General features: G+C 43.7%; 1 protein-coding gene across 1 annotated transcript in view; it reads left to right on the forward strand.

Annotated features, from left to right (window-relative positions):
* Positions 1-21,283, forward strand: part of MGAT4B (alpha-1,3-mannosyl-glycoprotein 4-beta-N-acetylglucosaminyltransferase B) — a 530,095-nt gene that overhangs the window by 502,164 nt on the left and 6,648 nt on the right. The window contains exons 13-14 of the mRNA XM_063928535.1: positions 10,610-10,697; positions 12,833-12,945. Coding sequence (XP_063784605.1) covers positions 10,610-10,697; positions 12,833-12,945 — 201 coding nt within the window. The remainder of the gene's footprint in view (positions 1-10,609; positions 10,698-12,832; positions 12,946-21,283) is intronic.

Below are 21,283 nucleotides of genomic sequence, written 5' to 3' on the forward strand. Positions count from 1 at the left end.
CAAGCTTACAATCTATGGGGAAATAGATTCCTGTAAATAATAAATACTGTAGCTATATGTGCACAGGAAACAGGTAATGAAAGCGTCACTCATACATAATGTGTGCCCTGTAGTATGCTGTATTGGCAGATGCCAGGAATGAGACACTCTATGCAGACGTGTCACCTACCCTGCTGTACAGACTTACTGACACTGGGCATGCTGCAGTGCGTCTGCACAGATGGAGCAGTGGGGTATATTACTTTCAGGGTGCACCCCCCTGCTCTTAAAGCAGACCCCACAGGTCACCATTTAAGTAATCTGCCGGCAGTGTCATCATCGGGTGATCACTACAGAAAATGGAGTAAGTTGCCGTTTTTCTCAGGTGGCTAATCTCACAGCCCCAGTTTAGAGTTTTTGGAGTGGGCGGGTCAGCAGAGGGACCAATATCTCTGATGTAGCAGCTTCTCCCTGGGCCTCCTACTCATACCAATGTTTTGCAGCCATTGTGAAGTTGGTGAGTAAAGATTGTCACCACTTTAGGTGTTGGTGCAACTTTATTTGCAGCGTCAGCCATTGCAGTGAGGAGTACGTCTTGTATAGTAGTAGCTTAGGACTTCGTTCTCCAGAGAAAGTTGGTGCTTACCTGGGCATAACTGTGCACTTTTACATATTTGACTTCTAACTAGTTGTAGTATTGGGAACATGATTTTAACAATTATTTGCTGAAAATATAAATGTTTGACACTTTATATTTTAGAGAAGGAGTGGGAGATGTTTGCAGTTGTGCCGTATATCCACTTCTGAGTATAATGTTTAATTTAAACTGACATATGAGTTGCGGATGAAGCCAGCGTTTGAAGAAGGAATGAAATAAAAAGCAGTTTGTTGGTCTATTAAATACAGTTTTGACTGAATACTCCTTCGCCTTCAGTCACGGTCACAGACAAACATCTATTTTACTGCAGTTGTCTGAGAACGAGAATTGACAGGCAGATGTTTAAAGGCAGAAAGTCTCGGCAGAACATTTCTTTTTTTTTTTGTCAACGTTTACATTTTCTAACTGTGAATCTCCCACATATTACACAAGGCTGGTGTCACTCTAATGCTTCTGGACACTGCATTGTTCCAGGCCAAACAGTTCTTTAACAAGTTTCTACAAGTTGTACTTGACTACTTCTCGCACCTTCCCAAGTTAGAAGGTCAAATGGGGAGATACATACCGTTGCACCGTGCCATTAGGCAACACAACACAATGAAGCCGCCATATCTTGTCCACTTATCTGGTGACACCCAGGAGTAGGCATCTGGCACACAAAGCAACACCGCCAATGGGAAGAGGTTTCCCTGCACCGAATGGGGACTTCAGATGTACGTGTCTTTTATTATGCCATCTACAACATGCTAATAGAATCTTACAAATCAGTTCGCTAGTGGAGCCAATGTTTTGGGTAGTAAAGAATGGTATCCGGACTTCAGTTCGACAGCACTTAGGTCGACACCCATTAGGTCAACACCTATTGGTCGACAGTGACTAGGTCGACACCAGAAATAGGTCAACATGAACAAAGTCGACATGGAAAAAGGTCGACATGAGTTTAAAAAAAAAAAGTTTTTTTAACTTTTTCATACTTTACGATCCACGTGGACTACGATTGGGAATGGTAACCTATGCCGAGCGCTGCAAGGCACCTTGCCCGAAGCTTGGCGAACGAAGCGAGCCATGCGTGTGGACACGGTGCACTAATTGGGGTTCCCGGTCACTTTACGAAGAAAACGACACCAAAAAACACATTAAAAACTCATGTCGACCGTTTTGCACATCGACCTTGTTCACGTCGATCTAATGACCGTGTTGACCTATTTCGGGTGTCAACCTTGTGATGTTAGAGTATTAGAATGCTTAATATTTGTAGACACTCCCTTACTAACATGTGTAAGCCTGAATCTTTAGTGATGGTCCCTAGGACCAAGGGGATGCTGGGAAGTGGGTGGTCCAGTGTGCAGGGTGTCTGGAGTTGGTGATGGAATAAACAGCACAGCAGTGAACTCACATGTCTCTGTGTCCTGATGACTGGATTTACAAACATATGAACAAAACATGGTGTCAGAAGAATTTTAACTTGGACTGCTAGTGTTCTCAGAGTGTGAAAGGATCTTGCAGCAGTCTGTAAGGCTGTGATACTCTGTGTCTGCAAAGCCTGCCGTGTGCTCCTCTCTTCAAACAGTGAGTAACCATGGATAAACTAGCTCCTCCAACTGGCATGCTGATGTCTGGTAACTTGTCTGAAAACTGGAAAAGATTTAAGCAAAGGTTTAATATATATCTTGCTGCATGTGGAGCTGATACAGAGTCTGACAAAACGAAGGCATCCATTTTCCTCCATGTGATAGGAGAAGATGTGCTGGACATTTATAATAGTTTTCAGTTTGATGAGGGGCAGAATATGGTGCTATCTTCTATAATGCAAAATTTTGAAGATTACTTTGTGCCAAGAAAAAATGTGACATATGAAAGATAAAAGTTTTTCACATGTGATCAGAAGTCTGTAGATGGATTTGATCAGTATGTTACAGAGCTGCAATCACTCAGTATAACCTGTGAGTTTGGTGATTTAATGGATTCACTGAGATCGTATTGTCTGTGGAATACCTGATAACGGACTCAGAGAGAGATTGCTGAGAGAGCAAGACCTAACACTAGAAAAGGCAGTGACTATGTGCAGATCTGCAGAAATAACTAGATTTCAAGCCAAAAAGTTACACAAGGAAGTTGATGCTGCTGTCCATGTAGTGCAGAACACAGAGCCAAGCAAACCTCCATTCTCAAGAATGAAGTATTCTAAGCCACAGTCTAATAAGGAAATGTGTAGTAGATGTGGAAATGCTCACAATCCTAAAATGTGCCCTGCTTATGGTAAAACCTGCATGAAATGTGGTAGACTTAATCATTTTGCCAAATGCTGTAAAATGAAAAGGGAAACAAGCAATGTGCATGCTGTTAAACAAACAGGAATTCTTTGTGGATTGCATTGAACTTTGCAGTGCAGATAAGAAAGAATGGATTGTCCCTTTAACTGTGAACGAGATTGTCATTCCCTTTAAGCTTGATACTGGCGCGCAGGTGAATTTAATATCGTTTCAAGACTATAAGACTTTTAGAGTAAAACCTAAAATTCATCCAGCCAAAGTGAAAGTTACAGGGTACACTGGGGAGGAAATTCCTGTGAAATGTACATGCTTAGTGACACTGAAATATAAGGGCCAACAGTTTAAAACATCTCTACTGATTGTGGATAAAAATGTGCAACCGATTCTAGGATTAAGTTCCTGTGAGAAACTAAGCTTGCTAAAGAAAGTTTTTATGGTGACATCACAAGTAGAAGATGACTGCAAATCGATGTTTACAGAATACAGAGACTTGTTTGAAGGTCTAGGTTGTTTGCCTGGAGAACATAAAATAAATATAGACACGCAAGTTTCTTCAGTGATACACCCCTGTAGAAAAGTGCCGTTTGCGCTGAGAGAAAAACTGAAACGAGTTAAATCGCATGGAAGCCTTGGGTGTGATACAGAAAGTTGATAAGCCTACTGAATGGGTAAGCTCCTTAGTAATTGTTGAAAAGAAAAATGGACAACTCAGAATATGTCTAGACCCCAGAGATTTAAACAAAGCTATTAAACGAGAACATTTCAAACTACCAGCCAGAGATGAAATCATGTCGCAATTTGCGGGAGCAAAATGGTTCAGTAAATTGGACGCATCTTCAGGATTCTGGCAAATGAAGCTAGATGAGGCCAGCTCAAAACTTTGTACATTTAATACACCAGAAGGTCGATACAGATTTCTTCGACTACCATATGGAATATTGTCTGCTCCAGAAGTATAACACAAAAAGATACACATGATTTTTGAACATATTCCAGGTGTTGAAACAATGATGGATGACATTATTGTCTGGGGATCTACAAAGGAAGAACATGATTCTAGATTGAGACAAGTAATGGAACTTGTCAAGAAAGTGAATCTAAAGCTAAACAAGGACAAATGTGAATTTGGCGTGAATACACTTACCTTTATGGGCGACGTGGTCTCGGATCAAGGTGTAAAACCAGACCCAAGGAAAATTTCAGCCATAGTGAACATGGAACATCCTAACAACAAAGACGACGTCAGAAGATTCCTAGGAATGATTACTTACTTAGGAAAGTTTCTCAACTCTCTGACAGAACAGCCTCTCTTAGATGGTTGTTGGACAAAGATAACGAGTGGATGTGGTCACATGAACAAGAAGAAAGTTGGCAAAACTTGAAACGGATCATTACAGAGCAACCAGTGCTAAAATTCTTTGATCCTGCGAAAAGAATAAGAATTTCAGCAGATGCTTCGCAATTTGGCCTAGGCTCAGTGCTGTTACAAGAACATGAGGATACATGGCAACCAGTAATCTATGCATCAAGAGCACTGACAAGTGCTGAAACAAGGTATGCTCAGATAGAAAAAGAACTTCTAGCGATCACATATGCATGTGAGCGATTTCATCAGTTTGTGTATGGTCAAACATTTACAGTGAAAACTGACCACAATCCATTGGTAGCTATCATGACTAAATCATTACATGACTGTCCCATGAGAATTCAACGAATGCTTATCAGACTACAGAAATATAATGTACACTTGCTGTACTGTCCCGGCAAATACATGTACATTGCTGATACACTTTCTCGTGCTGTGGACAAAAGTGAAGGTTCCAAAAGTCTGATGGATGAAGAGATAGAAGCCTATGTTAATTTGATCGTAGCTTCTCTACCAGTGTCTTTTGCAAGACGAGAACAGATTAGGAAAGAAACTGAGACAGATGACACAATGAAAGTGTTGAAAGATATCATTCTGAAAGGTTGGCCAGCATAAAAACATGCGTGCCCGCTGTCTATCCATGATTATTGTATGTACCGCAGTGACCTTACAGTTGTCGATGGTATTATTTACAAAGGCAATAGGTTTGTAATACCTGCACGACTAAGAAAAACTATGCTGTGCAAGATACATGAAGGCCACTTAGGAGAAGAAAAATGTAAGCGGAGAGTGCGTGAAGTTATGTATTGGCCAAGAATGAACCAAGACATAGCAAAGACTACAGCTACATGTGAATTATGTCTTACGTATAGACCGAAACAACAAGTCGAGCCACTGAGTCCTCACGCAGTGCCAGAGAGACCGTACCAGAAAGTTGGGGCAGATTTGTTTGATTGTAATGGGAAAACGTACATTGTCGTGACTGATTATTACTCTAACTACCCTGAGGTGAAGACACTACATACAACTACTAGTATAGCCGTAATCAATTGCATGAAGTCAATCTTTGCAAGGCATGGTGTTCCTATGGAGGTGTTCACTGACAATGGTCCTCAGTTTTCCAGTGCTGAATTTAGACAATTTGCTGATGAGTGGGAATTTGTCCATACTACGTCAAGTCCCCACTATCCACGCTCAAATGGGTCGGTGGAAAGTTCAGTAAAAACTGTAAAGAGTCTCATGAAATAAGCTCAAGAAGGTAAAGAAGATTTCTACAAAAGTCTTTTAATCTACCGCAGTACACCTTTACAGAATGGACTTTCTCCTGCACAAATTCTGATGGGAAGGAGGATTAGAGCAAATCTCCCGATACATGATGAACTGCTTAATACACATAACTCAGCGTTGGTCAGACTGAGTAAGGAACATCAACAGGCGAAACAGAAACTGTTCCATGACAGGCGAGTAAAAAGCTTATCTGATCTAAAATCGGGTGACCAAGTCCGTCTCAGAGATCACGAGAAAGGTATTTGGGGGCAGAAAGGTATTGTGCAAGCACAAGTAGCACCAAGATCTTATACTATACGTACAGAGCGTGGAACGGAAGTAAGAAGAAATCGGGTGGATTTAAGATCTCAACCTAACCATAATGAAGACAACATGACTGACGAATACCCTTCATCTGACATGTATGATGATCCTCATAATGGTGAACAAACCACGATTCTAGAAAGGTCCAACATGGTCGATAAAACACAGACTGTGTATGAAAGACCCAAAAGGGAAATACGCAGACCTGAGCGACTCATTGAAACGTGTTAGATGATGTTCTTAGTATGACGTTGTTAATTGTTGCATTGAAGCGTATAGGGCTTATCTTTAAAGAAAAGAGGATGTGATGTTAGTGTATTAGAATGCTTAATATTTGTAGACACTCCCTTACTAACATGTGTAAGCCTGAATCTTCAGTGATGGTCCCTAGGAACAGGGGGATGCTGGGAAGTGGGTGGTCCAGTGTGCAGGGTGTCTGGAGTTGGTGATGGAATAAACAGCACAGCAGTGAACTCACATGTCTCTGTGTCCTGATGACTGGATTTACAAACATATGAACAAAACAGACCTAGTCACTGTCGACCCTAAGTCCCATACCCGTAAAGAACAACCAGGGCCAGGGCTCAAAAGGAATATTATTTGCCACCAATCATCAAAACAAAGTTTCTGTTCTGATGACATATTTCAAAAAATAATTTGGTTTGTTGTGTTGGAGCTCATTAATGGGGAGGTAGATGTACAAAGCTGTTTAAACAGTGCAGAAATTGCCCAATCAGAAAGAAACCAATCATCATTTGGTGGCAATTATCAAGTACATTCTATAAAATGATAGGTAACAGCTGATTGGTTGTGTCGGTCTACTGCTCCACTCTTTACAATGCTCGAAACATGGCCTCTTAAGTTCTTTCAAAAGAGAATCCTTTGGATAAGGTAAGTATGCTTTGTCATTCATTGTTTAACAAGGAAGTGTCAAATATTTCAAGGTGCACGTGAAGCACGGCTAATTCTAAGTCCAATTTATGTGCCCAGCTCTTTTTCCGATGGCATACTGACATACGTTGTTAGTACAACTATTGTGTCTTATGGGCTGGTATGTTGCAGATGCCACCAAAAACAGCTAGTACAGATTTCATTTTGCAATTGTAGTAATTATGCTTTAAAATTATATTCGTACAAGTGAAGCGAGTTTCCTCTTTTGGGAAAGGTCAGTGCGTTAGATGCGAAGTTGGGAGGATGTAGGCAATTATTAGCAAAGACTCAGTTTGAGGAATTAGCAAAATAGGAAAACTAGAACTCTTGGAAGGAAACACTGTTCTCTGCCATGTATTTGTCCAGTAGGTGAGTGATTGGTGCAGAATAACATATTTGGAAATTAGCTGGAAGCACAACTTCCTGTGAAGGTGCTCTGGAGAAGAGCGGCTTAGTGCGGAGAAACTAATTGTGCCAATATTGAGGTTTGGAGGTCAGCCAGCATCTGGAACAAATGAACCATTGCTTACTGTAGAAAATATACACATTGCAACCAGCTTGCCTACAGCTACACTATACCCCTTTTTTAACAGAAGATAGCACTGCCTAATATCAATATATGCCATACTTTAAATGTGTCCCTGGCTCTGACAGCTCAGTGGGGTTTGCCCCTTGGTCACTGGTAATAAGACCTTTACCCGTTAAAAGTGCTGGAAAAAGGATTTATCTCCATTTGATAAATATACTCCTAAGTGGCACAGTAGTGTTGAGCGGGGATAAATCACTAGGGTAGTGAGGGACACAATAGTGTACCAGGGATAAATCACATTGCGGAACGGAGTTGACGGTGTTGTATAACATGGATATATCACTGGGAATAGTGTGTACCAAAGATAAATCACTTGGGGGCAATGAGTGACACAGTGTAATAAATTGGGGATAAATCACTTGGGGAAGCTGCTGATCCAGTCCTGCCTACGGGGAGCATTCATTTGGTGAATGTAGCAGTGCAGTATTGTGCCTCAGTGGTACATATATTTGGAATAAGAACGCTCTGTACATCAGGGCACGCCGAGTCTCAGTCAGGTCGTTCTGAGGCACAGACTGCTCTCAATAAAACATACACCAACATTTCCGTTTGCTATCATTTCAGCTGTAAATCTCTGGTAGGTGAAGAAATGAATTGCCTGTCATTGCAGTTTACATGGCAGTATTTTCCAGCTAACAGCTTCCTGCGATGTGCCTGGGACGTATAAAGAATAGTAATAAAAAAAAATGCACTAAGATATATCTTGTTGTGCAGAGGACTGAAGTTATCTGAAGATCTGTAATATACAGATAAATTGGTCTTTGTGTTACATTTCAGATGATTTTTTTTCCACCTATTCTTTATCAACCTTAATCTGTTCTTCTACTTTAGCAGATTCCTTCATAAATGAAGTAACAGTACCATCTTGTGGCGTCAGAGCTTATGTTTTATGACCATAGATACAATTTAGGTGCTGATTGTTATCCATTGTCAATATTTATAAAGTTTTATATTACTTTATGCATTGCTTGGCCTTTTGGCGGGTCCTAGTCATTACCCACACATAGTGGAAGCAGCCATTTTGTGGAAATTAGTGCATCACCAAGACATGAAAGAACAATGCAAATAGGACAATTGTGTGGTAAGATACACAGTAGAAACCAGTCACAATGTGTTTTATGTCACTGGTTTTTAATTGACTGACTGGCTGAATATTGGTTCAGCATACAAAATGTCTGCCTCTACTGTGCAGAGATGATAGCGCCTCTGACATCATTGCATTGAAACTTCACTTGAAGACAAGCACAGCTAGCTTTCATGTCATCCTTTATATTAAAATCCCACGCTAACAAAACTTGCTTTGATTGATGCCATACATTAAAATTATCAGTGGCGCTGCAGATTAAAAGTAGCATGAGAACCACACATCACTACAGGTAATCCTCCCGTTATGTCCTTCATTCATAGCCGCTCACAACTCCACTCTGGGGATGGATCTCCTGTATTGTTAGTATATGTGTGGAGCTGAGCAATACACAGCACTGAGCAACTACGGGTTATTTAGAGACGCACACATGTCAGTCACATCTCTGTTTTAATGTGAGTGGGTGTAATTGGGCGGCAGAGTCATTTCCATGTATTATAAGTGTGTTGTGTGTGTTAAGCTATTCAGAGGTGTACTTAGATATCCGGCTGGTACAAAAATGCACTGATAGTGCTGACAGCTACTGTACTTCCACGAGCGCATGTATAGAGGCAGTGTGGCCATTTTTGCAACACAACTGACATGCATATAGAAACATAGAATTTGACGGCAGATAAGAACCACTTGGCCCATCTAGTCTGCCCCTTTTTTATTTTATCCTTTAGGCAATCTCAACCCTTTTTTAACCTTGATTCTTTGTAAGGATATTCATATGCCTGTCCCAAGCATGTTTAAATTGCCCTACAGTCTTAGCCTCTACCACCTCTGATGGGAGGCTATTCCACTTATCCACTACCCTTTCTGTGAAGTAATTTTTCCTTAAATTTCCCCTGAACCCCCCCCCCCCCCCCCCCTCCAGTCTCAATGTATGCCCTCGAGTTCTCCAGAACTGGACACAGTATTCCAGATGGGGCCGTACCAATGACCTATACAGTGGCATTATCACTTCTTTTTTCCTGCTACTGATTCCTCTCCCTATGCAACCAAGCATCTGACTTGCCTTTCTCATTGCTTTGTTGCATTGCTTTCCTGCCTTCAAGTCACTTGAAATAGTGACTCCTAAATCTCCTTCCTCCTCAGTAGTTTCCATTATAGTACCCTTGATACTATACTTAGCCTTTGGGTTTTTGAGACCCAAGTGCATGATTTTGCATTTTTTAGCATTGGGTTTAGCATTGTGTTTGCTGCATTGGGACTATAATTCAAGCTGTACACTTAAAATGGTGGTAACCTTTTGGAAAGTCTTTAAGAAACATTATGGATAGCCAATAAAGACCTGTTTGTTTCACTTCTATATTATAGGAAAATAGATGTACTCCTCTGTTGCTAGGATGTAAGTTTCACTTTCTCTTGTTGTTCGTTCATGTAAAACTGAGTGACACAATCATGGAATTCTGTAAGTATTGTTCTGATGTTTAAAGCACACAATAATTTCACCTTAAGCAGGTTATATGTAAGGTGAATCCAAATGGAATTCCATAAGTTCTTCCTCAGAAGTGTGGATATAGAGTGAATGTGGTCAAATTCTTCTCAACAACTCCCGGAATGGTTAAGAGGAAATAGAGTCCATTACTCTAAATGATCTTACAACCAGCCCAGTAGTTTTGGGTCCTCATGAAGCACTAAAAGCACAGACGTGTTTCTACCTGAAAGGAAGACACTTGAACGAAACGCGTCAGCCTTCATGTGGAACTGAACATGCTGGATGTAACATTGGGATCAATGCCTACTGTATATACATTGTAGGTCCAGTTATCAGTAGTCAGGATTATTCTTGATGTTGGTTTTATGTAAGTGGACACATCCGTACATTATTTTAACACTGTTGTGCTACAACAAATGTCATGTGGCATCTGTGCTAGCAGTTGTGTCCTGGGCTGAGCTAAAAAAATGGAATCTGCAAAAATGTAAAAAATGGAATCTGCAAAAGTTTTGTTTAAACTTCAACCTGCCTGACATCTACTGTAGTTTGCCATTATAGTACAGCTCCTATGTTTTACATGTCTTCACACCCCTGTAGTGGAATCTTGCTCTCCCCTTACTGAATTCTTCAGGCCTGATTTTTTTGTTCTTTTTACAGAGCCTCCAATCGGACAAAGAAGCATTACAAGAAGGACGGGCCAAACCCTCTAAATACCACCGCACACCAGATGGCTACTTTCAAATAGGTTAGTGACTGACAGTGATTTTTCAATCTCTATATATGTACTGCATCAGTTAGGGTGTGTACACACGGTGAGATCCTTGCTATGCCCGATTTTCACTTGCGATTTCCCTTGAACTCCCCCCAGAGCCCAGCACCGCCGATTTTGACTAACTTTTCTTGAGATATGGACTATGTGTGCTTACAATTTTGGCTTATGTGAGATTTTGGCTTATGTGAGATGTCATTGACATGTGAGATGAACTAGATAGTACACCGATCTAGCAAGGATTGACTTGCCTGCACAGTCTATCTTTTCTTGCGATGCCGACCTGGCGGGACTGCGCATTGGGATCGAATCGGGATCGCAAGGTGACTTTCACCTTGCGATCTGCACTAACTTTTCTTGCGATTTTGACTATATAGTCAAAATCGAAAGAAAATATCTCACCGTGTGTACACATGTTATTTAGTTCATCTCACATGTCAATGACATCTCACATAAGCCAAAATTGTAAGCACACATAGTCCATATCTCAAGAAAAGTTAGCCAAAAACGGTGGTGCTGGGCTCTGGGGGAGTTCAAGGGAAATCGCAAGTGAAAATCGGGCATAGCAAGGATCTCACCGTGTGTACACACCCTTACAGTCTCTCTGTGGTTGTGTAACCTGATTAAGTTGTAAATAGCCATTCTCTGCCAAAAAATTCCCTGAACAAGGTTGTGTAAGGATGCTGTCATATTTCTGTGCAGCAATGGTGTTATCGGTCAGATCTAAATTGTATGCCTGAAATTGTCCAATGTGCTCCAACCTCATCGTGGAAATCGGGGCTACACATACTACCCTACACATGGGCCCTCATTCCGAGTTGATCGGTCGCAAGGCGAATTTAGCAGAGTTACACACGCTAAGCCGCCGCCTACTGGGAGTGTATCTTAGCATCTTAAAATTGCGACCGATGTATTCGCAATATTGCGCTCACAAACTACTTAGCAGTTTTAGAGTAGCTCCAGACTTACTCTGCCTGTGCGATCAGTTCAGTGCTTGTCGTTCCTGGTTTGACGTCACAAACACACCCAGCGTTCGCCCAACCACTCCCCCGTTTCTCCGGCCACTCCTGCGTTTTTTCCGGAAACGGTAGCGTTTTCAGCCACACTCCCATAAAACGGCCTGTTTCCGCCCAGTAACACCCATTTCCTGTCAATCACATTACGATCGCCGGAGCGATGAAAAAGCCGTGAGTAAAAATACTATCTTCATAGCAAAGATACTTGGCGCAGTCGCAGTGCGAATATTGCGCATGCGCACTAAGCGGAATTTCACTGCGATGCGATGAAAAATACCGAGCGAACGACTCGGAATGAGGGCCATGGTTAGCAATGTAAACATTCTAATTCCCATCGCCCACTCTATCAATGCATATCAGCGTTGTGTGACAATAACTGGAGCTTGAACAGACTGCGATGTCTAGGCATATATAGACCAGGTGGCTAAGGTATGTGCACAAAGTGTACCCTGATAGGTGGCCATATAGCACAAGTCTGTCGTTAGATACTCAACGCAAACGTGCAGATCCAGTGGGGACCAGCTAGTAGAGTCACCAGGGGACAGCCAGCACAGGGCAACATCAGCAGCTTGTAGCCTGGACCCCCTGGGATGCCTGTATGTGATTCTGAGGGCCACTCCTAACAGAACATATATTAATAATTGCACATGTACTGTCTAAGCACTGCAAGAAAGAGATGTTACACAGATAGGACAAATTGGAGCATTTTAATTCATAAATGGAAAATATAATGTATCTCAGAGACAACAATTAAATATCTTATCGCTATCATTAGCTGGAAATGAATCTGCGCTAGTCAAATTAAAATATTATTCTCAATTAAAAATACTGAAAGTGAAACTAATCATTTTGATATTTCTTTTCCCAATCTGTAGTATTATTAGCAATCCGGTAATAACTCTGACTGATTAACACTTAATTATGAGATAAACTGTTCCTCTATTTTTAACCACGGTTTTATTGGTTTGCAATGAAGTCACCAGTAATAATTCCAACACAAATTTTGGGAGATTGGAATATTTTATGTGTGTTGTATATGCCAACAGTTTTGTCTTCCCACATTTCACTTTTATTTTCTTGGTGTGCCTTAATTAGGATCGTTTAACAAGGGCATAGCAGAAGGAGAAGTGGATTCTTCATTCGGGCCACTAGAGGCGCTGCGTCTCTCCATTCAGACAGATTCTCCGGTGTGGGTCATTTTGAGTGAGGTATGTTGCGTTGGGGGACAGAGAACAGTTAATGAGCAATATAAAAAGCCATAATGTAAAATGTAAAGATATACATATTACTGATTTAAGAGTCTATGAAGTATAAACTTTCTTTTTCATCCACTAGGGGTCACTGGAGTACTCTTGGGATATAGACGGCTTCCACAGGAAGAAGGCACTGAATAAATTAATTTTGAAACTACACCTCCCCTCCATATCCCTGAGTACCTCAGTGTTTTTTCTGTGCTCGACACAGAAGGCTTGTGGAGTTTGTCCACATTTCATTTGAATATTTTCTAAGTTTTTTCTTTTTTCAACGATTTACCACATCCCTTCCCCCCTTCCAATAGGCGTGGGTCCGGGATAGTGAAGGCTGCTATAGCAGCTGTGGGTGTCGGACCTCTCTAAAAAAGAGCTCCCTCACTACCACGTGCAGGACTAAAACCTGCAGTAAAAGCTGGACGGAACTTCCAGAGAAGCCCTGTCATAGCCCTCACCACAGGGTCCAGGTATGTTGAACGGGGCAGTCAGCTCACGCTGCCGCCCCGCTGTGTGGGATACTGTGTGTGTGTGGCCGCCCGCCGCTTCCAGCGCCGCTGTTTAGGCTGTTTCCCCCGCCGCTCTGAGCCGCGTCGGCCACACGGTTTTATGCATAGGCCGCTCCACGGCTCTATGCAGCGCGCTCCCCGGCCCTCGATGCCGCTTCGGGCCCTCTCCACCATAGCCCCGGCTTCGTGTTATCGAGATCGGTACACGGAGCACGGGGGGGGCACACAAATGAGAGTCAAAAGGCAGGCTCCATAGCCTGGTGAGTAACTTTGCTGCCACAGTGATGTTCCCTGCACACAGAAATGTCAGGGTCACTGGATAAAAGCTCATGATTCAACTCTTATTGATAAAGGGAATACAGCAGCGCTGCATATGTATTACAATAGGCTATGAAGTCTTTGTTAAAACAGGATACAAGTTATATGTGCAAGTTTGAGTGCAACATAAGATGTTTATTAAATCTGCCTACATAATTATAAGTCGGCACTTTGTGTTATACTGTGAGCATGGGGACATATTAACCATGCTTCCTGTTGTTTTTCCTGTTGTATTTCCAGAATTTCCTGTGTTACATCTCTCCTCCATTGAAGGCGCAGGGGTGTTAAGGGGAATTTGGGATCAGGCATATTGCTGGCGTGTACTGCACTTGGCCAGATATATATTTATAGAGACACCTTAGTGCTATTTATTAATTGTTTTTGTACAGCATGACTCTACAGGAAGATTCACTATTGCTGGTAACCACATGCACGGTAATGCAGGTTTATGCGTGGTGTACTTACTGGTTGGGGTACATGATCACTAAGTCTAATGCAAACAAGCAGCTTCGCTGCAAAGTCGGTCACACAGTGTGTCGGACAAATACGAATCTGGGCCAGTGGCGCAATGTATAACGCATCTGACTACGGATAACAAGATTGTAGGTTCGTCCCCTACCTGGCTCGTTTAAGTTGCCGTGATCGTATAGTGGTTAGTACTCTGCGTAAAAACTGCACAGACAGACCCTTACCGGTCCTCTTTGGGGGAGCATGTACTGCCTGGAAAAAAAAAATGTGTTTTTTTTTTTTTTTTTTTACTGTTTCAGTTAGATTGTTGCGGTCGATTTGCCGCCAGCCCTCATAGCACCAGGCCAGTACGTCAGGTTTTCAGCGAAGGCTGAACAATTTTCAATGAGAGACAATTGCAATTATTGGGCGTTTAACTACCTTTCGGAGTGTACCCTACACAGCAGTAGGGCTGTTGCTTCGCCCTGCTTTGGTAGGGGTTTGAGGTAACAAGGCTGTAGTGGCAGGGCACTCCAGTTCAGGTTTGCCCTAAATAAAGACCACCTTACACTTCTTGCTGCCTACAGCTTCTTTGGACGTTGGCAGTTGGTTCTTGCGTTCTCTGCTTCGCTAGTGGCGCATAACGTCCACTTTGGCTACGTTCCTAACAGGCGGAGTCGGATTCTAAACGAGATAGATCGCAGACCAAGTGGGGGGGGAAATCTGATTTCCTACCATTGTCTACGCGAATTCCTGAATGATTCCGTCTCAACGACTTCAGTTCCTAGGTATGATTCTCGATACGGTAAATCAAAGAATTTACCTACCCGAACAGAAAGTACAGGTCATTCGTCATCTGGTACAATTAGTGCTCAAGCCACGCACAGTCTCGGTTCATTTGTGCATTCACCTATTAGACACAATGGTGGCGGCTTTCTAAGTGCTTCAGTTCGGAAGACTTCACTCACGTCCTTTTCAATTGGATGTGCTCGCACAGTGGTCGGGCTCGTATCTGCAGATTTACCGCAGGGTGAGGTTGTCTCCAAGGGCCAGAGTGTCTCTACTCTGGTGGCTCAAAGTACAGAATCTAACCGCAGGGAAACGGTTCGGCGCCTGGAATTGGATAATTCTCAAGGCGGACGCGAGTCTCAGAGGTCGGGGAGCTGTAATTCAAAATTATCAGCTCCAGGGTCTCTGGGCGGATCACGAAAGATTGCTGTCTATAAATGTCCTGGAATTTACAATTACAATTTACAATGCGCTACGACAAGCAGTGCACAGGCTGCAGGCTCAGGCTGTTCAGGTGCAGTCAGACAATGCGACGGCGGTCGCATATATCAACAAACAAGGGGGAACGAAAAGCCGTATGGCAATGCGGGAAGTAGCTTGAATCCTCTATTGGGCCGAGTATCACCAAATGATATTGTCGGCAGTAGTCATTCCGGGAGTGGACAACTGGGAGGCGGATTATCTCAGCCGTCGGAATTTTCATCCAGGAGAATGGGCATTAAATCCAGAAGTGTTTCACATGCTGGTCCAAAAGGGGAGTTACCCGCAGGTGGACCTGATGGCATCTCGCCACAATCATCAAACGCCCCAGGTCGTGTCCAGACCGAGAGATCCAAAGGCAGTGGCGGTGGATGTTCTCACAATCACGTGGCCATACAGTCTCGTGTATCTGTTTCCACCGTTTCCGCTGCTCCCTCTGTGGCTAAAACGGATCAAAGGAGAGTCCGTCACAGTTATACTAGTGGCGCTTCTTTGGCCTCGGAGAGCTTGGTTCTCGGATCTCCGCGGTCTACTCGCAGTCGGTCTTTGGCCGCTCCCACTACGTTCGGACCTGTTACAGCAGGGTCCGTTCCTTTACCCCGATTTAGCGCGGCCGCGTTTGACGGGGTGGCTGTTGAGACAGCCCTCTTAAGAAGAGAGGGCATTCCAGAATCGGTTATACCAACCATGTTACGAGCTAGGAAGCCGGTTACGGCAGCTCATTATTACAGAATTTGGCGTGCCTATGTAGGTTGGTGTGAAGCTCGGAAGTTTCCGACATCATCTTTTAAGTTATCCCATCTTTTGTTATTTCTACAGATGGGGTTAGATGGAGGTCTGAGTTTATCCACACTAAAAGTGCAGATATCGGCGTTGTCAATTTATTTTCATAGTAGATTGGCCCTATTGCCGTCGGTTCACACCTTTATGCAGGGTGTCCTCAGAGTTCAGCCTCCATTCACTCCACCTACTGCGCCATGGGACTTGAATCTGGTTTTTAGTTTCTTACAGTCTTTTTATTTTGAACCCTTACAACAAGTGGATATTAAATTTCTCACTTGGGAAAACAATTTTTCTTTTAGCCTTAGCGTCAGCAAGGCGTGTTTCAGATTTGGGTGCTTTGTCGTGCAAGCCACCGTATTTAGTGTTTCATGATGACAGAGCGGAACTTCGGACGAATTCCGCTTTTCTACCAAAGGTAGTGTCATCTTTTCACATCAATCAACCAATAGTAGTTCCTGTGTTAACAGGAGACTCTGGTAGGTTGGATGTGGTACGCGCATTACGCATTTATGTATCCCGAACGTCGACGGTTCGTAAGACGGATACGTTGTTTGCTCTCTATGATGCTGCCAAGATGGGTTGGCCAGCTTCTAGGCAGACCTTATCCAGTTGGATTAAACTGACCATACGTCAGGCTTACCTTCATGCTAGGTTACAGCCGCCTACATCAGTAACAGCTCATTCCACACGTGCTGTGGGAACGTCATGGGCAGCGAGTCGTGGAGCTTCTATGACACAGCTTTGCCGGGCGGCTACATGGTCTTCGGTGCACACGTTTGTGCGCTTCTACAAGTTTGATACGTTTGCGGCATCAGCATCTAGCTTTGGCCGCCTAGTGTTACAGGTGCCAAACAGCTCTCCCGCCCACGGGGGAAACTTTGGTACGTCCCAAGAGTACTCCAGTGACCCCTAGTGGATGAAAAAGAAAATAGGATTTTGGTACTTACCAGGTAAATCCTTTTCTTTGAATCCATAGGGGGCACTGGACGACAACCCAGAGCAGTTTACCTGGTTTGGGGTAGGTTCAGTAGATCTTATGGTAACACATTTTCACCGACTGGTTCAGATCAACAAGTTCTAATCGGTTATGGTGTCAACTGTTTAGTTGTCAGTAATGTTGTGTCAACTTTATTGTTGTCCGTTATGTTATATGTAATTCTCCATTGTCAACCTCTCTATCGCTCCTGTTCGGCTCAGTAAAAAACACTGAGGTACTCAGGGATATGGAGGGGAGGTGTAGTTTCAAAATTAATTTATTCAGTGCCTTCTTCCCGTGGAAGCCATCCATATCCCAGGAGTACTCCAGTGCCCCCTATGGATTCAAAGAAAAGGATTTACCTGGTAAGTACCAAAATCCTATTTTTTAAAATGACATGTTACATTTTATGTGTTGGAAGATGAATCTCCCTGGAGATTTACAGGTAACATAAAGGAACAGCAGTGTCACATAGGACCTGATTCCAAAGGGGAAAAACAGCTGCAGCGGACTTGCTAAAATATGCTAATGACTGAGGCGCTGTGTTGTCGCTTAGGTATATATTTAAATGTGCAGCGGATACTCATTTCATAGCTGAACTCATCTAACTTTCTGAACCTTTCTGGATGGCAGCCAAGTGTTGCTGCCAGTCACTCAAACATACACAAGCGCACAACTCTCAGCAGGTCGTGTGAAGGCAGAGGAGGGAGAAGGGGGGGAGGAGTTTACAGTGTAGACAGAGCTCAGAGAGGTGTTTCAAAGCCTCACTGCTTACTACTTCATGTGTTGTGTGACTGCAGGTTGCCACGGTAGACAGGTGACACTGTGGAAACTTAGCAGAATTGTATATCATTAATAGCAAGCTGGAGAAAACATACAAAAACAAATGGTAATTACCTAAACCACTGCAACCAATCAGCAGTTAGCGAAAGCTAGTTTGTTTGCTGACGTTCTTCATTCCTAATTACGCACCTTCATACCATGTTATTATATGAGCCATATCACGTTATATTTAGATCAGTTTTTACTTTTATCCCCCGATTACTTCACCACTCTAAAGGGCCCCATACACTAAAGCGATATGTCTGAGGCTGAAGTCAGAAGCAATTTTCCTTGAACTCTCCCAGGAGCTTCCCGGGAGTGGTTCCATACGATTTGGTTCATTTTGCATGCGATATATCGTATGCGATCCCAGCCATGCCTGCGGGAACAGACATATCACGAGTGCAGCACTAACGATCTAGGGGAGCTGATCTGACCCTCACGGGAAAGCGCATCGGATCGGAAACACCTCCAAAATGCCCGATTTCACCCGATATATCGGCCCAAATTCCCTAAATTGTCTGAAATCAGGCATTATCATTCTAGTGTATGGGGCCCTTTACCTCCACTACAGTATGTTTCAGCATAAAAATCTAAAGTTTGTGTAATTTCATATTTACATATATGTAAATTGCAGTCAGCTGTTAGTCTTGATACTGTAGCTAGTTTTTACGGTACAGCAAACTGCGATGTATATAGCTTATGCTCAGCATGTGCTATAATAATGGAGGTAACATCTGCTTTTTAGCAGATCGCATCCAATAGGATTATTGACTCTGAATGGCAGGATTGTAGCATCAGTTTCACCCTGTACATAGATCCAGGACCCGTGTCAGGATGCAGTGATGCTACACAGACAGGTTTCGGATCAGCGGCTAGAAAAAGGCAGGCGTGTCGGAACCATTTTCCCTGGTCAGCCACTGGGCCATTCCATTCTCATGTCCTGGACATTTGTACAAGTTTAACATATCACTTTTCTCTTGCGTCCTAGAGGATGCTGGGGACTCCAAAAGGACCATGGGATATAGACGGGATCCGCAGGAGACATGGGCACACTAAAAAACTTTTACTGGGTGTGAACTGGCTCCTCCCTCTATGCCCCTCCTCCAGACATCAGTTAGATTCTGTGCCCAGGAGTGACTGGACACACACTAGGGGAGCTCTGGTGAGTTTCTCTGGAAAAGACTTTATGTTAGGTTTTTTATTTTCAGGGAGACCTGCTGGCTACAGGCTCCCTGCATTGAGGGACTGAGGGGAGAGAAGTCAGACCTACTTCTTCTTAGTTAAGGGCTCTGCTTCTTAGGCTACTGGACACCATTAGCTCCATAGGGTTCGATCACTTGGTGCGCCTAGCTGCTTGTTCCCGGAGCCGCGCCGTCACCCCCTCACAGAAGGCAGAAGACAGAAGCCGGGTGAGTATTAGAATAACAGAAGGCTTCAGTGATGGCAGAAGACTTCAGTAACGGAGGTATCAGCGCAGCGGTCGCGCTGCGCTCCATGCTCCCACACACACCAACGGCACTCACAGGGTGCAGGGCGCTGGGGGGGAGCGCCCTGGGCAGCAAGTTACTGAGGATCTTTGGACTGGCAAAAGATGCATATTCAGTGCCCGGGCACTGTATACGATACCCCCGCCAGTATAAATAAATTCAAATTAAAGCAGGACTACAGCGCGGCGGGAAGGGGCGGGGCTTAGCCGCACAGTTTACCAGCGCCATTTTATCTCTTCACAGCCGCTGCAGAGACGCTGGCCCGGACCTCCACTCTCCTGACAAGTACAAGGGAGCAAAACGGGGGGGGGGGGGCACAGACAATTTGGTGCTATAGATGTTTATATATTTACAGCGCAGCCATCATGTACTATTTATTTAGTAGTATATGGGCGCTGGGGTGTGAGCTGGCATACTCCCTCTGTGTCTCTCTACAGGCTTCCCTGTGGGTCTGTCCCCTTTTTGGCCGGTGTGAGTGTTGGTGTGTCGGTACTGCGTGTCGACATGTCTGAGGCTGAGTGTTCCTCCCCGGAGGCAGTTACTGGGGGTGTGGAGAAAGATTTGGGAATGACTCTGTCGGCACAGCCGACTGCTGATTGGGTAAATATGTTGAGTACATTGAATGCAAACGTGGCATTACTGTCTAAGAGGCCAGATAAATCTGATTCTCAGACACAAGCATGGAGAAAATCCATGGAGAACGCTTTGTCTCAGGTACAGACCCCCTCAGGGTCACAAAAACGTTCATTTACCCAGATGGCAGATACAGATACCGACACGGACTCTGATTCCAGTGTCGACTTCAATGAGGCCAGTTTACATCCGAAAATGGTTAAGAGTATTCAGTACATGATTGTGGCTATTAAAGATGTTTTACATATTTCTGAAGAGCCTCCTGTTCCAGATAAGAGGGTTTGTTTGTATAAGGGAAAAAAGCCTGAGGTGACTTTTCCCTCCTCTCATGAACTGAACGCTCTTTGTGAAAAGGCTTGGGAGTCACCTGACAAAAGGTGGCAGATTCCCAAGAGAATTTTGATGGCATATCCTTTCCCCTCTGACGACAGGGAGAAATGGGAGTCGTCTCCCAATGTGGACAAGGCTCTGTCCCGACTGTCCAAAAAGGTGGCGCTTCCGTCTCCGGACAAGGCTGCCCTCAAGACTCCGGCGGATCGCAAGCAGGAGACGACATTGAAGGCCATTTTTGTTAATACTGGTGCACTACTCAGACCTGCTGTGGCGTCGGCATGGGTGAGTAGTGCTATTGCTAAGTGGACTGATAATTTAGCTTCTGACATGGATACTCTTGATAAGGATAACATTCTTTTGACTCTTGGTTATATCAAGGATGCTGCAGATTACCTGAAGGATGCGGCAAGGGATATTGGCCTCTTGGGATCAAGGGCCAATGCCATGGCGGTCTCGGCCAGGAGGGCGCTGTGGATTCATCAATGGAATGCTGGTGCCGACTCCGCTATGGAAGCTCTCCCTTTTAAAGGTATTGTCTTGTTTGGTGACGGCCTTGCTGACCTGGTGTCTACCGCTACTGCGGGTAAGTCATCTTTTCTTCCTTATGTTTCCACACAACAGAAAAAGGCGCCCCATTATCAGATGCAGTCCTTTCAGCCTAATAAATACAAAAAAGGAAAGGGCTCGTCTTTCCTCGCTTCAAAGGGTAGAGGAAGGGG

The sequence above is a fragment of the Pseudophryne corroboree genome, chromosome 6, assembly GCF_028390025.1.
Source record: "Pseudophryne corroboree isolate aPseCor3 chromosome 6, aPseCor3.hap2, whole genome shotgun sequence".
NCBI classification, from domain to species: Eukaryota; Metazoa; Chordata; class Amphibia; order Anura; family Myobatrachidae; genus Pseudophryne; species Pseudophryne corroboree.